This window comes from Hoplias malabaricus, chromosome 4 (assembly GCF_029633855.1).
Source record: "Hoplias malabaricus isolate fHopMal1 chromosome 4, fHopMal1.hap1, whole genome shotgun sequence".
Lineage (NCBI taxonomy): Eukaryota > Metazoa > Chordata > Actinopteri > Characiformes > Erythrinidae > Hoplias > Hoplias malabaricus.
This window is the reverse complement of record NC_089803.1, coordinates 5,125,983-5,147,560: the sequence shown is the minus strand read 5'-3', so window position 1 is coordinate 5,147,560 and position 21,578 is coordinate 5,125,983. Positions and strand designations below refer to the sequence as shown.

General features: G+C 41.0%; 1 gene segment (V, D, J or C); it reads left to right on the top strand.

Moving 5' to 3' along the window:
- Positions 1-20,140: 20,140 nt before the first annotated feature.
- Positions 20,141-20,696, top strand: LOC136694154 (immunoglobulin kappa variable 4-1-like). The segment is given in 2 exon segments: positions 20,141-20,189; positions 20,371-20,696. Coding segments are annotated over 2 exon segments (375 nt in total).
- Positions 20,697-21,578: the final 882 nt, after the last annotated feature.

Here is a 21,578-nt window from a genome sequence, read left to right as displayed (position 1 = left end):
TCAATGCCTCTCACATTAAAAGGGGGTTTACCCAGAGAGCAAACAATGTCCAAGGTGTGGTCCTTGTTATGTGTAGGAAAATCAACGTGCTGAAAAACATCAAAGCTCTGTAAATTTTTAGCAAACAAACAGTTACCAGAATTGATGTGAATATTAAAGTCACCAAGCATCAACAAATCAGAATAAAGAGGAATAAGTGTGGAGATGAGCTCAGAAAACTCTGGCATAAAAACAGATGAGGTTTTTGGGGGACGATAGATAAGCAGAACCAATACAGGTTTAACAGCAGAGACCAACAGTGTCAAACACTTAAACGATGTCATATTTAGGATTAAAACTGTTTTAACTTTGAGGCCAGGGCTGTACACCACTGCAAGTCCTCCACCTCGACCAGTTAAACGAGGTTTATCCACGTATTGATAATGTGGAGGCAGAGTCTGATTGAGGCCGCTGCCAGGTTTCTGTGAGACAGAGCAGGTCAATGTCATGTTCCTGGATAATATCTGCGAATATTTAAGGAACGAACATTAAACAGAGCACATTTAAGATTATGATCAGTGCTCGGGGCATGTAGAGATGTTGTAGACACGTAACATAGGTTCCGGTTGTTTGCGTGATCAGTTGAGCCTGCCGTCGCCTGGGAAGATTTACAGCGACACGATGCCCACAGCAAGGGAATATTGTTGGGGTGCTGATAGTAGTTATAAGTCCGACCAAGACCCTGATGACAATATTTAGGTCGTTGCAGAATACCAGGGTGACGATGGATCATTAGAGGAGCAGGAATTTTACACTGAGCATTTCGGAATGTAAAAAGTTCACCAAAAGAGTACCTTATCCTCCTTGTCGTCATGATAAGGCCACAATGGAAGTTGCAGCCGTAACAGCCCAGTAAAAGCCAGAGAAATAAACCCGAAATAATCCACATAGCACAGGCAACACAGGTACTCTCGCGGCAGATGTTAAGCACAGTCACAGACGCTCGACTCTAAGAAGAGAGCTCAGAGCCACAAGGAGAAATCCACAAGGCTCATATTACAGTAAATCCAGTACAAAGTTCAATACAATGTGTTGGGTTACACAGCACTTTTGCACACAGCGGGTAGAAAAACCAAATACAAACTGTAAAACTTTAAAAACTTTATCACCGGGGGAGAAGTAGCAGCCAAACGCGCCAGCGTATCTCTCGCAACCCGGAAGTCCAATCATGATGATGATGAGGAAACTAGGATTATCTTGTCTGTTCCAACACAATACATTGACACTGCAATGTGTTACTGAAGGGGGTTACAATGTGTACAAAAAATGTACCAAATCCATCACATACTGAAATGTGTTTGGTGCCTCTTGAAGACCAAAAGTTATAATAAATGTATATATTTGGTTTTCTTAAGGGAGACATGGTGGTGCAGCAGGTAGTGTCACATTCACACAGTTCCAGGGACATGGAAGTTGAGGGTTCAAGTCCCAAGTGTCTGTGAGGAGTTTGGTGTGTTCTCCTCGTGTCCACGTGGGTTTCCTCCAGATGCTCTGGTTTCCTCCCACACATGTCCAAAAACACATGTTGGTGGGTGGATTGGCGACCCAAAGTGTCCATAGGTGTGAGTTTGTGTGTGTGTTGCCCTGTGAAGGACTAGCGCCCCCTCCAGGGTGTGTTCCTGCTCTGGAGCCACCACCACCCTGAACTGGATAAGGGTTGCAGACAATGAATGAATTAATTAATGTTTTTCTTGGAGCAGCATTTTATCTTATCTCCTCAAACATGGCATGGGCTGAACACTTTGAATGAAAACAATCTTCTACATGTGCTCTGTGTTTACAATGAACAAATGAGCATTTTCATGCAAATTCTAATCCTCCACTGACAGCCGCCGAATTAAAATGTTTTTAACGTATGAATGGCAGAATGCATCTATGTGCGGAACAAAGAAGCTTGCGCCTCAAAAATGTGCCTCTTGTTGTTTATGCTTCTCTCACAAGAATATAAAAATATATTTCGTTTCAACCTATAAATAGTTTGAAAGTAGACCCTTCAAGGTTTCCAAAGTATGTTGAATTTTTTTTTCTAGGATAAAATCTTGCAGATATATTTCAGTTATATCCCGCTGTTGGAGTCAACTCCAGACATACATATACAGTGCCTTGTGAAAGTATTCGGCCCCCTTGAACTTTTCAAACTTTTGCCATATTTCAAGCTTCAAACATAAAGATATAAAATTTAAATTTTTTGTGTAGAATCAACAACAAGTGGGACACAATCATGAAGTGGAATGAAATTTATTGGATGTGTCAAACATTTTTAACAAATACAAAACTGAAAAGAGGGGCGTGCATTATTATTCGGCCCCTTTACTTTCAGTGCAGCAAACTCACTCCAGAAGTTCAGTCAGGATCTCTGAATGATCCAGTGTTGTCCCAAATGACTGATGATGATAAATAGAATCCACCTGTGTGTAATCAAGTCTCCGTATAAATGCACCTGCTCTGTGATAGTCTCAGGGTTCTGTTCACAGCACAGAGAGCATCATGAAGACCAAGGAACACACCAGGCAGGTCCGAGATACTGTTGTGGAGAAGTTTAAAGCCGGATTTGGATACAAAAAGATTTCCCAAGCTTTAAACATCCCAAGGAGCACTGTGCAAGCAATCATATTGAAATGGAAGGAGTATCAGACCACTGCAAATCTAACAAGACCCGGCCGTCCCTCTAAACTTTCACCTCAAAAAGGAGAAGAGTGATCAGAGATGCAGCCAAGAGGCCCATGATCACTCTGGATGAACTGCAGAGATCTACAGCTGAGATGGGAGAGTCTGTCCATAGGACAACTATCAGTTGTACACTGCACAAATCTGGCCTTTATGGAAGAGTGGCAAGAAGACAACCATTTCTCAAAGATATCCATAAAAAGTCTTGTTTAAAGTTTGCCACAAGCCACCTGGGAGACACACCACACATGTGGAAGAAGGTGCTCTGTTCAGATGAAACCAAAATAGAATTGTTTAGTCGCAATACAAAACAATATGTTTGGCATAAAAGCAACACAGCTCATCACCCTGAACACACTATCCCCACTGTCAAATATGGTGGTGGCGGCATCATGGTTTGGGCCTGCTTTTCATCAGCAGGGACAGGGAAGATGGTCAAAATTGATGGGAAGATGGATGGGGCCAAATACAGGACCATTCTGGAAGAAAACCTGTTGGAATCTGCAAGAGACCTGAGACTGGGACGGAGATTTATCTTCCAGCAAGACAATGATCCAAAACATAAAGCCAAATCTACCATGGAATGGTTCAGAAATAAACATATCCAGGTGTTGGAATGGCCAAGTCAAAATCCAAACCTGAATACAATCGAGAACCTGTGGAAAGAGCTGAAGACTGCTGTTCACAAACGCTCTCCATCCAACCTCACTGAGCTCAAGTTGTTTTGGAAGGAAGAATGGGCAAGAATTCGTCTCTCGATGTGCAAAACTGATAGAGACATACCCCAAGTGACTTGCAGCTGTAATTGCAGCAAAAGGTGGTGCTACAAAGTATTAACGCAAGGGGCCGAATAATAATGCACGCCCCACTTTTCAGTTTTTTATTTGTTAAATAAAGTTTGACACATTAAATTTCATTCCACTTCACGATTGTGTCCCACTTGTTGTTGATTCTTCACAAAAAATGTAAATTTTATATCTTTATGTTTGAAGCCTGAAATGTGGCAAAAGGTTGAAAAGTTCAAGGGGGCTGAATACTTTCACAAGGCACTGTACCAACACAGTTCTCAGGATTGTAGAACCGTTCAGTTCTTTGAGATTTTAACTGGAGACTGTAATGTCTTTGTTTGTGAAATTACTCTGAACAAGTAAAATTTATTTCTTCAGCAGGAAAATCTGGATTCTTCAAGGGAAAAACCTTCATTCCATTTCTCATTTCTAAACACATGACAGTAAGAAGAAAGCCAGTAAGGAACATGTAAACACACTAGAAGATTTATTAAGATCATTTAGACCAAAGCCTCCTACCATCAGTTAAAAAGCTACAAATGAAGTGTTGATGGATCCTGCCATAAAGAGAAGTCCCTTGAAGTATGGTTTAAAAAGAGGGTAAAAGTTTTGCCATGGCCTTCCCAGTCTGCAGGTTTGAAGAAGGCAGTTCCTGTGACAGTCCTTCAGTGCAGTAGAACAGGAGCAAATGTGTAACACAAGGCCCAAATTACACAGAAATATAAAAACACTGCTCAGAGCAAACAGAGTGTTCATAGGAGAACTTTAGAATAAGGGTGGACATACAAGATCTTAGAATGTATTTCAGAACATTGGAATGCAAACTTTTAACCTGACATCTGTTTATATCAGTATCATTTTCTGATCAAAGGCTGTTGACAATATTTCTTAACCCTCTATGTCATAGTGTTGCCCTCAGGCAACAAACTACCTTTTTGTCCCTAAAATCTTATCTTTAAATAAAAATAAATATTTAAATAATTCCAATGTCACATGATGTGTCAGTGACCATTAACATGGGGTGCTGAAGTGCGTGTCATTGTCTGTCTGAGGGTGGAGCAATCCTTTCATCAAGCAGTGCTGCATAGGACACAGTGCTAGCAAAGTGTAAGAAAAAGCATTAGTTTTTCATGTTTTTAAATAAACAAATTCACAAAAAATATCTACATGTAAATAAATATTTAATAAACTACATTTTATTGTTTAAATACATCATTTGTTTATATGCTAAAACTGCATGTTTTTATAATTGCAGCATTGTGCGATTAGACTACGTTTTAGATCTATAAGTGATGCAGAATGTTTGGATATGTGCGAGGGGTACAGAATAATGGTCTCATTCAATGTTTTTGCTGTCCTATCTATCAGTTCTCACAGAAAATGGACACACAGACATTTTATGACCGACAGGAACCTGATCGAGCAGTTAGGGTCATTCCTTCAGACAGTGAGGAAAGTGAGTATGAGACAAGTGACAGGGAAGAAGAATGAACCCCAAAATCAGGTTTGGGAAGAAGTTAAGAAGTCAGGAGTTAGTTAGTAAAATGTAATGTGTACTATGCTTCCAGTATGAGAATGAAATTATACAAATAAGATATGTATGAAATACGTAAGATCTAATGTATCCCTGTTGATAATGACCCTGAGCCTGAGGTTGAAGATGGAGAAAATGATGTTGATTATGTTTCTGACAAAGAACCCAACACAGTGTGAACTTTATTGATTACCCAGAATGGTAGGGCAACCTTCCAATATCAGATGATAACCAGTCCCACCTGACATACATCAAGGTATTTTTTTCTGAAGACATTTTGCAAGTCATTGTAGAGCAGTCAAATGTATATGGTATGCAATGTGATTTCAACAAGCCCCTGAATCTCACTGTCAAAGAACTGGAGCAGTTTCTGGGTACTGTAATGTTCATTCATTCATGCAATCATTATCTGTAACTGCTTATTGAGTTCAGGTTTGAGGTTTTTCAATCAAGATAGAACAGAGGAAATATTTGATCCACTGAATAAGATCCGTCCACTAGTTACTCATCTGCCCTCAAAACTGAACATGATTCCAATGGGTGAGAAGCTGGCTGCAGATGAGCAGATGATTACATTCAAGGGAAGAAACAGACTGAAGCAATACCTGCCAGCAAAACCAAGGAAATGGCAATACAAGGTACTTCTCTTGGCCAGCTCTGATGGTGTCCCACACAACTTTGGGATTTATACAGGGAGAGTTGTACAACCCCCTGAATTAGCAGAAGTAGGAGCAAGCGGCAATGTTGTCCTCCGGCTGGCTAAACATGTACTAAAGCACAAGAACCACAGGCTTTTCTTTGACAACTGATTTACCATTGTCCCTCTTGTACTTCCCCTCGCTCAACAAGGGATTCGTTGTATTGGTACTGTCCGTAGCAACAGATTACCAGGCAGCAATATAATGGGGGATAAAGAACAGAAGAAAACAGGACAAGGGTCTTTTCAAGAGAACACTGCCATGGTTGGAGAAACTAACTTACGTGTTGTAAAGTGGTATGATAATCACTCTGTGACCCTGCTTAGTGATTATATTGGACCACACCCAGTCACTGAGGCTGAAAGGTGGGACGGCAAGCAAAAGCTCAAGGTCCCCTGTCCTGCTGTGGTGAAGGAGTATAATAAGCATATGGAGGGGGGGGATCTTCTTTACTCACTGATCGTACTGTTCCAAAGAAGTGGTACCACCGACTGGTATTCCATTTCTTGGATACAATCTCTGTGACTGCACGGCTGCTGTACAGAAGAGGTTGTGATGCAGCAGGCATGAAAAAGGAGGAGCAAATGAAGCTTTACACATTTAAGTCTTACATTGCTGAAGGCCTTTGAAAAAGTGGAAAAAGTCTCAAGCACAAAAGAGGCTGTCCAAGCTCAACAATTGCCAGTGAATATATGGCACAGAAGGAAAGAGGACCCACGGCAAGAATTCCAGTCCCAGATGTGCGTCTGGACACCACAGTACACTGGATGATTATGTCAGACAAGAAGAGGACATGTAAAGTACCAGGACGCACAGGCACACCAAAAGTTTCCTGAAGTTCCACACAGAATAGGAATCCACAGGTAGCTAAAATTTCCTCAAAAATATAGAAGAACATTTCCTCAAACAATGCCCCACACAAAAAAACACATTCCAACACACACACACACACACATGTAACAGAGTATACATCCTTGTTTTATGTGAATATTATGTGAATTTCTTTAAATTAAGCACTTAATCACTCAATTTGAATATAATACAGCTTAATTAGCATTTTCACAGAGAATCCAGTGTTGTACCTCGTAGTTAAGAGGTTAGGAGCTTATTTTTGTCAATAATTGAGAAAGGCTAATGTAGAGTACGTACAGAGACAGAGAGAGACAAGGTACGTCAAAGGTACGTCACTTCCGGCTGACTACTCGCGTGCTTGATTTGAAATTGTTTGCCGTTTGTCGCTGTTTTAGTCCTCTAGACGTTTATTTACAATCTTTATTGCATATTCTTTGGCATTGCTTATCCTAGTGTGCTGTCTTCATCATTCCTAACCCACCGTGCTTCTTAACTTCATTTTTTTTCGTACATATTATTTCTCATTGTTTATTTTTCTCTCTTCATGGCGCCTGCCGAGGAACGAGCCCTTTCTGAGCTCGGCGCGGAGCTCGAGCAGCTCGGTCGCCGGATTCAGCGTCTCTTGGAGAAGCAGACGGAGCTCCAGCGGGAGAAGACGAGACTCGAGGCAGCCCGCGACGCCTCCTACGTGGCCGTCGCCTCTCCGGCTCCTCTGCCGCGGCGGTTTGCGGGGGTACCCATCTACACGCCTGCACCGGGATGGGAGCGCCAGCGTGGGCGTGGGAAGCCGAGGCCGTCCCCCCCTCCACCGCAGCCAGTCTTCACTTCTGCCAACCGGTTTGAGGTGCTCAGCTCCTGGCCTTCACCTGCTCCAGCGCCGAAGACTAAACAGGACGGTGTTCTTATTATTGGTGATTCAATAGTTAGACATTTAAAAGTGCCGGGGATAAAGAGTAATGCAACCGTGTCTTGTCTCCCCGGCGCACGTGTCCTGGACGTTGCCAGGCGTCTTCCGTCGGCGCTTCGGCAGCGTGAGGACTTCGGCACCGTCGTTCTCCACGTGGGAACGAACGACATCTCCGCCCGCCGCAGCGAGGTCCTGAAGGAGCACTACCGTTCGCTTCTGGATACCGCTCGGAAGAAGACGGATCCTAGGATCATCGTCTCTGGCCCCCTGCCCACCTACCGTCGAGGATGCGAGGCGTTTAGCAGGCTCTTCGGGCTCCACTCCTGGCTCCTGGATTGGTGCGGCACTGTCGGCGTGGACTACGTCGACAACTGGGAGTGCTTTCGTGAGCGTCCGGCCCTGTATCGTTGGGATGGGCTTCATCCGAGCCGTCTAGGATCCGCAGTTCTCTCTGAGAACATTAAGGTGGTTCTGCGCCGGAACTGACTGGTCATTCCCAGTCACATCAGTCAGGTAGGTGGAATGGATAGCGAGCAGGTAAGTAATATTAAAATTCCTAATGTTCCTCCTGACCATCTCTCTACTGCTAGTATGATGAGTAGCATGTCCATATCACCCACTCTGATTAAAGCTAATACATTTTTCAGCATTGAGACTGTGTCTGTTCCCCGCAAAGCTTGTTATCACAAACGCCCAAAAATCAGTTTTAACAACCTAATTAGAATTAACACCAAGGCACTGCAGCGAACGCAATATTTCAGCACTTCCAGCATTAAATTAGGGCTTTTAAATATACGATCTCTAACATCCAAAGCACTCACTGTCTGTGATATTATTACTGATAACAAACTCTATGCATTATGTCTCTGCGAAACATGGGCTAAAGCCAATGAATACATTGCCCTAAATGAGTCCACTCCCCCTGGCTTCAGCTATTACAGTTGTCCACGAACATCTGGTCGTGGTGGTGGTGTAGCCACAATCTATGACCCTACCATTGACACAACACAAAAATCTAGTTATGATACTAAATCCTTTGAAGTACTTACTCTTAAAGTCACTGCATCAAAAAGGCAGCACTCATTTATGCTCATCACAATCTATCGTCCTCCTGGCCCTTATACAGAATTTCTTTGTGAATTTGCTGATTTTCTCTCAAGTGTAGTTATCGTATCAGAAAAGGCCTTAATTGTTGGTGATTTCAATATTCACTTTGAGAAGGACCATGATCCACTTAAAATTGCATTTGAATCAATTTTGGATGCGCTAGGGTTCACTCAGAATGTTACTGGGCCCACTCATCAATGCAAACACACGTTGGACCTAGTGTTAACACGGGGCATTGAGATAAAGAATCTTTCCAATCTCTCGCTACATGAGACCATCTCTGATCACCATCTAATCACATATGAAATTGCGTTAAACTTTGATATTTGTCCACAACCACGCTATATTAGAAAGCGCACTATAACATCCTCAACAGTTAGTGATTTTATCAACAACCTTCCAGACCTTACCACCATTTCTTTTCCAACTCACCCAAATGACCTGGAGCTCATTACAAACAACCTACACCACTTATTGTGTACAAACCTAGATAGTGTTGCACCAGTCAAGACCAAACAATTTAGAGAGAAAAGGCTTGCTCCATGGTACAGTGACAGCACGCGTGCATTAAAACTGGCTGCTCGTAACCATGAACGTAAATGGAGACACACAAAACTAGAATGTTTCCGAATTGCATGGCAGCACAGCCTCACCGACTACAAACATGCCTTATCTAAAGCCAAATCACAGTACATCTCTTCCCTTATAGAAAACAACAAAGACAACCCTAGATTCCTTTTTAGCACTGTATCAAATCTAATTGGAAACAAAAAGGAAATCAACCCCATTGTTCCCTCTGATTTCTGTAGCAATGACTTTATGAGTTTTTTTAATGATAAAATTGCTTGCATTCGCCTCAAAATCCAAAATCAGTCCAAAGTCACATCGGCTCTCGTAGATGAACCCCCTGCCAGCTCTGAGGTGCACTTAGACTACTTGAATTCTGTCGATGAAAATGACTTGCTTAGTTTAATTAGCTCATCTAAATCAACTACATGCTTACTGGGTCCTGTACCAACACAATTATTTAAATAAATTTTACCTAAAGTCATTAGACCATTGCTCACAATAATAAACTCATCCCTCAACATTGGATATGTACCAAAACCTCTGAAACTAGCGGTAATCAAACCAATTATTAAAAAACCCAATCTTGACCCTCTTGTACTCGCAAACTACAGGCCAATATCAAACCTCCCTTTTATTGCTAAGATTCTAGGAAAAGTCGTGTCACAGCAGTTGTGCTCTTATCTAGAAAACAATGACATTCATGACATTTTTCAGTCTGGATTTAGACCAAATCACAGCACAGAAACGGCTCTAACAAGAGTAACTAATGACTTACTCCTTTCACATGATAAGGGCTATATCTCTATTCTGGTGCTGCTTGACCTTAGTGCAGCATTTGATACCATAGATCATGTGATGCTTCTTGATAGGCTGGAAAATCTGGTAGGAATAAAAGGATCTGCCCTCTCTTGGTTCAGATCTTATTTATCCGATCGTTACCAATTTGTTTATCTGAATAATAAATCCTCTAATCATACTTTAGTTAAATATGGTGTCCCACAAGGATCAGTGCTTGGCCCTGTATTGTTCACACTCTACATGCTGCCACTGGGTAGACTAATCCGTAAGCATGGGATTCAATTCCACTGTTATGCTGATGACACACAACTGTATATATCAGCCAAACCCAATGATGTTGCTTGTCTACGTAAAATAACAGAATGTCTAACTGAAATTAAAGACTGGATGATGCAAAACTTTCTCATGTTAAATTCTGATAAAACTGAGGTCTTGTTACTAGGTACAGATACTCAGATACATTCACTCAGAAATGCTGCTATTAATCTTGATAATTCAACAGTAAAACACAATGCCATCATTAAAAACTTAGGTGTAGCCTTTGATTCGACTCTCACATTTGATACCCACATATCCAATACAGTCAAAACCGCCTTCTTCCACCTACGCAATATTGCCAAAATTCGGCATATTTTATCATTAAAAGATGCAGAGAAACTAGTGCATGCTTTTATAACTTCACGTCTAGACTACTGCAATGCGCTCCTGGCAGGGAGCTCGTGCAAAGCGTTACACAAGCTTCAGTTAGTTCAAAATGCAGCAGCCAGGGTGCTCACTAGAGCTAGAAAATTTGAACATATCACCCCAGTTCTCTCGTCCCTACACTGGCTACCTGTAAAATTTCGCATTGACTATAAAATACTCCTCTTAGCTTATAAATCTCTAAACAATTTAGGCCCGCAGTATCTTACTGAACTTCTCATACCTTATCGCCCGTCACGTACACTTCGTTCACAGGATGCCCATCTACTCTTTGTTCCTCACATTAAGAAAAACACTGCAGGAGGAAGAGCCTTTTCTCACAAAGCTCCTCAACTCTGGAATAGCCTTCCGGTTACTGTTCGGGGCTCAGACACACTCTCAATCTTTAAATCTAGATTAAAAACCTACCTTTTCAAACAAGCTTTTGGTTAATCACTCACCTTCAGGTTACTCCTTCTATATTGGTGTTCGGGCTGGTTTTCATATTATCACTGTTCTGTATTAATCCTGTCATATCACCATAGCTACAGCATTCTTAGTTAGCTTTGTAGTAACTGCCAACAACGCTGTCTGTCGCTGGGTTCTCTTGCCTGACCAGTGGAAGCTTTTTTCGCAGGACAAATTTCCCCGTTCTTTACCATGACCCTACTAACCTTTTGTATTTTTATTTGTTCCCTTTGTCTGGCTTTCTTTCTCCTGTCTCTCTCTCATGCTTTGAGATGTCCTGCTGCTCTCCAGGTTTTGCCCTGATCCAGCCCGTGTCCTGTACAAGATCCTGGCCTTGCTAAGACTCATACATCACTAATATCATCATCCTCACCATTTTCATTTCTACTTCTCCATCATCACTAATATACTACATTTATATTACTATAACCCCTTCACTTTTACTTCTGTTCTCTATTGTGTCTCCGGTGTCGACCCGAGGAGGATGGGTTCCCCGTATGAGTCTTGGTTCCTTCCAAGGTTTCTTCCTCGTGTGCTGAGGGAGTTTTTCCTTGCCACTGTTGCCCCTGGCTTGCTCATAGGAGGCTTGGACCCGGATCTCTGTAAAGCTGCTTTGTGACGACTTTTTGTTGTGAAAAGCGCTATATAAATAAAATTTGATTGATTGATTGATTGAAAGCAGTGCCACCATTGAAGGAAATGGAAAAAAAAACTGTAAACAGGCTAACAACTTCCAAAAAATCTATGGCTCCAGATGGCATGAATATATTTCTGCTACAGCCTGACATACACTAGAAGAGTCAAGGTGGAGTTCTCCACAGTTGCTTTCATTCACTGAAGATATGAAACTTAACTTATCTTGATAAGCAAAAGAACCGTTACCATAAGATGCTGTTAAAAGAGCCTTCCTCTCAGCACTGGTCACAATTAGCAAAGGTCTAACACAAATCATGTTATTTATTCAGAGAGATGAAGGAGAGGTTTCTCAAATGCCCTTGTCTGCTTACACTTCCAGTGCTTCATTTTACCCTGCTGAAAACTCGCTTTGGTTGCACTGCATTTCTGATTGCATTAGTCCAAATATGTGTTGCAGTGAGCCATACCTCTGTTCCTGCTTCACTGCCTGTCTCTGGAAATCTTCCCCCTTTCCTCTTGTGCTTTTACAATGTTTTGGACCACGTCACACAAGTGTTCTACAATCACTGCTGTGCTGTTAGTTTGCTGGCTCAGAGAGCCAAATTAATCTGACTGGACCCTCTGGTTGTTGCTATAGGCACAGACACAGACCCCCATCCATTCATATTCATATGATAATAACATGCTAGTCCAGCAGGATTATGACCACAACACAACGTGTGGAAATGAACAAAAAACTGAAGACTGACATACATATTTGTCGTATATTTTTGTTACTGGGTTTGTGCTGAATATTAGCATGTGTAAGTTTTTGGGAACAGACATTTTTAGGTAGGTGAAATTTGTTAAAATGTCAAGGCATGTCACATCACCCCAGACATTGCTGAAAGGCTTCTGACTTCAGAGGGTTAATTACTCTTTCTCTTTCCTATAGGTTTATTTCAGGTGATTACCCCTCCAAACTTACCCAGGATAATCATGGAAACTTCTGGCCACCAGAGAAAGGCTTACCCAGCAGCGTGTCTACCCCTATAGGACCAGAGGTAAGTACTCCAATATCTGTATGTTCTTATTTAATAGTATTCAATGTTAGGGTGTATTATGTGTCCACCGTCTTGGTGATAATCAATGCCACTTGACTTCATCACATACTAAACATAATAATCCAAACACAGCAAATAACACAGACACACACCACATAAACATTGCACACTCTACAATCACTGCAAAGTGCACAAACATACACCACACAAACACTGCACACTACACAAAACACAATCACCTCAAAACCACAGCACACTACACAAACAATGCACATAACACAAACAAATCACAAACACATACTGCACACTCCACAAACAACACAATCAGTGCACACTCCACACGACACACGACACAAATACCTCAAAATTTTACAAACACAACATGCACAAACACTCACCTACATTTTTTTTGTAAAGTTTGTACCCAAACTGTACCCCCCAAGGTACATTTTTTAAATAGAGTTTGTGACAATTGCAGTCATTTAAATACTGTTTACACAGACTGCATTACCAATGTAGGCCTCAGCCAAAGGGTTAATCTAATTTCTCCTCCAAATCTCACTCAGACCCACAACACACTACAGATTCATATCAAAATAAGCTTGCTCTTCCATAGCTCTGACAATGGTTGTCACTCCAAATACAAATATACACTCCAAATGTTTTTAAAAAGGAACATTGTGTGAATGATGAAATTTTATCTCTGACATTTGAACTTTTTAAAATCTAATCTTTATTACAGTTTTTCTCAATTGCCAAGACACATTTCCTGAAACCATGCATCCATTTCTCCAAACTATAAACACAAAACCCACACACTAAATTCACCAAACCTCTGACTCTTCCAGCAAAACAAGCTATTACCTCAAAACCATTCAAGCAGTGCTCAAAACCAAACAATGCTGTCAAATCAAGCCTCGAGTCAATCAAAATGAAAAACAGCACTGAACAGTCATCATACACAACACCAAAAAAAAGGAAAACATAATGATCAGATCATGAAGCTGTAGAAATAATATCCACAAAGGAAAATGCAGTTTCAAAACAAAACTCTTGTTTAACAAAAATGAGTATTTATGTACTGTGTACAAATGATGCAGCATCATGTCGATGTGCTGGGTCAGGCCACAGGACTTCATCTACATCACAAGCCACATTCTCCCTGGCCAGGCAGTGTGGGAAATAACTCCTAGTATGCCGGATCCATGCTTGGCATGCATCTACCTCTATGTCATTACAGGACACTTCCATAGCCCCTATGTCATTACAGGACAGAACTCCTCTGTTGGGTTGAGGAAAGGGGAGTATGGTGGAAGATAAACATTTAGGAAATCTTGGTTGATATTGAACCATTGTCTGACCTGGACGTCATGGTGAAAACTCACATTGTACCACACAATGACATAGACAGTATGCCCTGTGTGTTCATGATCCTGCTGCTCACTCCCTAACACAATATATGAAAGATCACTCAAAAATGCCAAGAGATGGTGAGTGTTGTATGGCCCCAATGTGGCATGATGGTGGAGAACCCCATGATTGCTGATGGCAGCACATAACTTGACATTGCCACCACACTGGCCAGGGACTGCAACAATGGCTTGTTGACCAATCAAGTTCCTGCTTCTCCTCCTCCTTTTGGTGAGATTGAACCCAGCTTCATCTATATAAATATATTCATGTGGACGGTCTGAGGAATCCATTTGAAACATTCTCTATGAAAAAATCTTTCTGAATGTAAGTGGTACAGAAATATAGACTTGTACTGTGGAGTAGACTGCAGTATTGAACACCTACCTGTACATACTGGAATCTTTGCTCCTTGACCCCTTCTGAGTTGCGGTCAGAGAGTACTCAGTACAGTTGCTTCATCCACATTCTGTTGTGTTTTAGTACAAGATCAATGCTGAAAAGGCTGTTACATTTGATGCCTTCACAGTTGGCATGGTGGTAAATTATATATATATATATATATATATATATATATATATATATTTTTTTTTTCTTTTATTTATTTTTATTTTTTTCGGGTAAGGTCCTTTGCTTCTGGTATCTCTCTTTGCTTCTCTTTGATTTTGACTTCTGAAACAAATTTCACATGTGGGAGGGTCTTAGAAGAAGGTGCTCACATTGAATCTCCATTGGTCACTCATTTGGTGCTCTGAAACTGCCCCTGGGACCTAGCTACGTCCACGCACCAGCTTTCAAGCTCTTTTAACCATGGTGGAATGAGTTTTCCCACAGGGATTGTGTCGGGGAATACCCCAACGTGGAATAATGTGTTGCACTAGAATCTTTGCCACAGCCTGTGCATCTTTCTTGCTGGAGGGGAAACATTCCACCGATTTGGGGAACATGTCCACTCCCACCAAACAATACTTCTTTCCCTCACATTTCAAAATGTTCAAAAGGCTCTTGGGATGGAGGATGTGCTCCTCGTGTTTGTGGACTCTGGTACTATTCCACTTCCGGCTACCAGCCATTAATATATCTACAGCAATGACTGTCAATCTTGGGACTTAGTTTAACCCTGCGGCTTGATGCTGCTCGTTAGCCTCTGTGCACCCTTGTTTTACTTTTTGTCTCAGTTGTTTTGTACCTTTTTGTACTGCCCTGTTTGTCCTTTGATATATTTTGTCCTGTGTCTTAATTTTGTTTTATTTATATTGACTTTATAAATAAAATGTATTATTATTATTATTATTATTGTTATTAAAAAGCTTCACTTTAGATTACCTAAGCTATACTAACACCACACTTAGTGGTTGCTTTGAAGAAAGAAGAGAGTTTAAGCTACATTTACACCACACAGGGTGTTTAGTTTAATTTCAGAATTTCAGAACATACCGGTTCCCTGCTAAAAGTTTAAAGTCAGCAGAGCTCTCATTTATTTTCTGGGTCTTTAAAAGCACCTTATATAAGAGGGGTGATATATGAAGAAAATCTATTGTGTGGGTGTAAGCAGGAAAAAGGGAAAACAATCTTGATGCATATGCCCTGTCGTACCCATGTGGGAAGATAACATCCACTTAATCATTACTTCTCTTAACATACAATTTACTTTATCTTAACTTAACTTTGTGTATGGCAATTAACAGGTACTTTAGTTTAATGTATGTTTAAAACGTTTGTAGCTGACGTATATTTTAAACATAGGGTCTTAAGTGCAGCATTAAAAGATGTTCACTGTTCTGTGTATGTGTATTTACACCTGACACTTAACCGTGTCTGCGGAGATTCTTTTCCATCGCCTGTCTTCACAATACAGTAAATAAACAACATAGGAAACTTGGTAATAACCATGTACATATTCTAACATACTCTTTATTTCTTCTGTACTTCTATTTTCTTACTAATTATTAAACAGGCACTTACTCTGTGGGCTGCTTACAGTGGGCTGTAATTTAAAGATTCACCCATACATTTATCAGTGACGTCATTCATGACAAAGGCCGTGTCTGGTATGTTATCATCCACCTACCTTATACTGAAATGTGGCTGGTGCCACTTGTAGGCCAAAAGGCATCATCATAAACCTTGCCTTGCCTAGATCCATTCAGTAGTCAGTGTTCACAAGGGCCTAAGGATATGTGAGAGTCATTTTATTCTTCAGAAATGTTACACACCACTTTCACTTAACAATGATATCTGTGGTCTAGGGGACGCATATCAAGTTAAACATAGTTAAATGTACGTTTTAGGTCTTTTAGTAGCATAGGTACGTTTCAGCCATGATATCAGGTTACAGTCATCAATTGTATCACCTGCCAGTCTGTCCAATTGCTGCCAGCTCCTCTGTAATATCAAAGTCTTTTGTGATTCCACGTACAAAGATGAGCAACTGCACAGTGTCATGGACATCACAGCTCTCGTCCAGAGCCAAAGAGAAAAAGTCAAAACTGTCTGCTGTTTTTTGCAGCTGTGGCTCCAGATTTTCTGCCATTTCCTCACTCTTTCTGGCTACGGCTCACCATGAGAGGGACACATTCTCAAAGGCATGCTTCTTTTTTCTCAGGGCAGATTAGCAGAGCAAAGTTTACCAAACACTCTTTAACAAATTTCTCATCAGAGGAAGGCTTATTGATTTTTGTGAGTGGGATATCACAAAGCTGGTTTTGACTGCTGCTTCTTTGGAGGTGTGAAGCTTGGTTAAATGTCCTTGTTTCTTTTGCAGATTAGCTAGAAAGCTTCCGGTGTCCGTGTGTGCTCTTCATCAGTGAAGTTCTTGTATTTCTCTGCATGTTTAGTCTTGTAATGGGGATTCAAGTCGTAATCCTTAAACAGAGCAACCTGTTCTTCACAAACTATGCACAGGACTTTGACTTTGACATTAGTAAAATACTTAGAACTCAATGTGTTGTTAAAAACCCTACATTCTGTATCAACCTTTGTTTTTGTATCATGAGCTGACATTTTTTGTGAGCTAACAGCTGATTCACATCTCTCCTATACACTCACACATGCAAGAATGTACGACTTATGTGACCTGGAATAAGCAACCTCTTCAAAATAAAAGCAGTTTGGTTGTAGTTCTTGCATAATGTTCACTGATTTATGTTTAATTTCTAGGGGGAGATGCCTACATAGTTGTTAAGGACAGCTGGCAGCTGATAGGATCATAAATGGCCACAGTAACCTTAGTATTTAGGTGTAGGATTTAAACAACAGACATGTTGTGGCTGCAGGTAGGAAGAGGGGTGTGTCCTGTGTGAATCTCTAATTGATTGGCAAAGGATATTTTACATCTTATCCTGAGTACGCTTATAATTAGCACTGACCTCACGCAGCCGGAGGAGAAACAGACAAAGGACTGGATGTGGCCCGGGGGCCATACAGTGGCCAGGTCTGCACTAGACAGAATTTCGAAACAGGGAGACCTTTTAACTCTCATCAATTAACTGATGTCAATATTATTTTCTGGTCGTAGGCCATTGATCATATTTCTTACTTTTTATGATGAGAGAACATTTGGGAAGTCTGAACTTTTATTAAACACATTAGAGTTACTAATAGAGCCAAAAAATGAACAGTTGCAGATCTTTCAAAGCTTTATTTTTTACAAATGAATATAACATTCTTAAAAGAAAGATAGGCCAGGGATAGGGTTAGAGCAGAAACAATAATCAACAAACAGTGTAAGAGTGTATATATAGAGAGTGTAACTCTGTACTGAGCTGCTCCAGAAGCTGATGTGAAGATCTGAGCATTAATCAGAGACATGTTTGAACACACTGAAGATGAAGAGGAGCCCTATCAGCTCCAACACAGGTGTGGACCCTCACTGTCCAGTGCACTGATCTCTCTTCAGTGTTTCACTGACAGTAGTCTGGCCTCCTTTGGTGGCCTCACAGGTCACTGTCTTCTTCATCCACTCGTCCTCCTGGAGGGTCAGGGTGCTGCTCCAGCTCAACCCAGAGGTCAGAGGGTTTCCACCCACCTTCCAGCTCAGCTTCCAGTCTGAGGGGAAGCCCTTGTTGGCCAAACACACCAGTGTGGTCTTCCCCTGCCCCAGACTGGAGGAGGGCAGGACTGTGAGGGTGGGGCGGGTCGGAGCTAGGACACACACACACACACACAGTTTCATTTCCCTTATTTCTAACACAGCACAAATGACTTCAGTGATGCAGTAAAAATCACACTCTAATTACAACCTTCAACTCAACCACTTTCACAAATAAACTCATATTTACAATTACATTCAGAGGAGGATTTCAGTTTCATTAAATATTACAGAGTTTTCACTTACAAACATCTACAGAACATTATGATTTCACCAGGCGTCCCCAAACATTTGCATATAACTGTTTTTCTAACAGAGCAGAACTGAGTTCAGTGAAGCATTAAAATAACGCTCTAATTATAACCTTAAACTGAACCGCTTCAAATATGAACTAATATTTACAATTACATTAATAGATACATTTCATTCAGAATACTTTTAAAACTATTTCTTTCATTTAATTCATTATAATTGTAACATTACACACATCCCATGATGTGAAAGTTTAAAAGATGATTTGATTTCCTCCAAAACAGTAAATAATCAATAACTAAATCAAGCTGCAGTCTCCATGTACTACGTCTTCAAAGCTTTAGAACAGAAAACACTGCTCATAATAACCTCCACATTGTGGCGTCCAGATGGAGACAGAACGGCTCTAATCACCCAACACTGACTCTACAATCCAGCTTTACATTTGATCTTTTTAAAAAGAAATGTCATCACTGAACACTTCACAGGAAACCTTTAGGAAATATTTGTATTTTAAAGAAAAGAAATCCAGTTCAGAAACAGGAGCTGGTGGTGAAACCTAAAGCTCCACACTCTCCACACTTCAGAGCAGTTCTAATTAAATACATTCACATTTGGATTATCATTTATTCAGAAGATCATCAAGTGCATCTCTACTGTTGTCCAGAATCATTTTAATTAAAGATTCCTTTTGAATAAAGAGTAAAAGTGGACTTACTTCCAACATCCAGTTTTGTTCCTCCACCAAAAGTCCACCACAGTGATACAAACTCGTTTACTGGCCGTACAAAAACCTCCTGCTCTAAACACACCGCTCTCTTCAGCCTTTACACACACTATTTCTGAACTAGAACACAATATTAATGGATTCTGCAGCTATTAATAATGGAAAACACTCCCAAACTGTAGAAGCTACAGATTCTCAACAAGGATTATTTTATAAACATTAAAATATCTAAACCCAGGACACACTTTGTTCTTTTATATTTCCACAACAGACAAACACTTGATATAAAAGTATAAAACTACATGTAGAAACATGTTTTCATCTCAGATTCCAATTACAATCACAGATACAATCATATCAACTAATATTAAAACCAGATCCAATTAATGACAATAATAAAAACATGCTCCACTCTCTGTGTTGGTGATTATATGTTCACTTTCATCAGAAGTGTTCATAAATAATTCAATCAGTAAAAATTAGAGCTGCTGTTGAAAACTGTTCAGCATTCATTAATAGTTTAAAAGATTTTACTGTTATCATTGTGTTTCCTCCACCCAAAAGTCCTCCAGCCCTGATCCAGACAGATGGAGCCGCAGTAGCAGCTGCAGAAAACCTCAAATGAAAGGCAGAGACAGTTAGAGTTTAGGATTTTAAACATGAGACTCCACACTGAGCAGAAATGTTTGATCAAACAATATCAAATAAATATGATGATCTTTCCTCAGTGTTGTTAGAAAGATGATTTCCATAGAGAGGGTCCACTTTGCATCATGAGCCCATGCTTCAGTGCTCTGCTAGTGTTTATAGTCCTGTGAGTTTAACACTTCATGACTGAGAGCTGCTGCCCCACACACTTCACCCACAGCAACCATGACTTTGGTCTCCATCTTCATCTGGACACTGGCGCTCTGGATGAGAGGTAAAAAACACAATAAACTTTTATACAGGAGGTAACACTCATTCCATTAACTTCGAGAGACAAAAAAATAATGTATTGCTTCATGCAAAAAATAACATTTATTAAATAATATTGACTTAGTGTATAACATAAAAGTTTATTGTATAAATTAATACAGTTGTTTTATTAATTTTTTGCCTAGGATCCAGTGGTCAGGTGACTGTTACTCAGACTCCAGAAGTGAAAACTGTTTCTACAGGACAATCAGTCACCATCAACTGTAGAACCAGTAGCGGAGTTCATGATGGCGACCATATGGCGTGGTATCAGCAGAAACCTGGAGAAGCTCCTAAACGCCTGATCTACTTGGCTAACACTAGACAGTCAGGTATTTCAGATCGTTTCAGTGGCAGTGGATCTGGATCTGACTTCATTCTGACCATCAGTAACGTCCAGACTGAAGATGCAGGAGATTATTACTGTCAGAGTGGACACAGTATCAGTGATAGCTCAGTGTTCACACAGTGAAATAGAGTCGTACAAAAACCTCCCTCAGTCAGAGACTGCACTGCTGCAGCTGCACCCTACTGCAGGTGCTGAGGGGGAGGATGATACACACAATAACACACTCTGTGGAGGAGACACACACCTCACTAACACACACCTCCACACACAATAACACACTCTGGAGGAGAGACACCTCACTAACACACACCTCCACACACAATAACACACTCTGTGGAGGAGAGACACACACCTCATTGACACACACCTCCACACACAATAACACACTCTGTAGAGGAGAGACACACACCTCACTAACACACACCTCCACACACAATAACACACTCTGTGGAGGAGAGACACACACCTCCACACACAATAACACACTCTGGAGGAGGGACACACACCTCACTAACACACACCTCCACACACAATAACACACTCTGTGGAGGAGAGACACACACCTCACTAACACACACCTCCACACACAATAACACACTCTGTGGAGGAGAGACACACATCTCACTAACACACACCTCCACACACAATAACACACTCTGTGGAGGAGAGACACACACCTCACTAACACACACCTCCACACACAATAACACACTCTGTGGAGGAGAGACACACATCTCACTAACACACACCTCCACACACAATAACACACTCTGTGGAGGAGAGACACACACCTCACTAACACACACCTCCACACACAATATCACACTCTGTGGAGGAGAGACACGCACCTCACAAACACACACCTCCACACACAATAACACACTCTGTGGAGGAGAGACACACATCTCACTAACACACACCTCCACACACAATAACACACTCTGTGGAGGAGAGACACACACCTCACTAACACACACCTCCACACACAATAACACACTCTGTGGA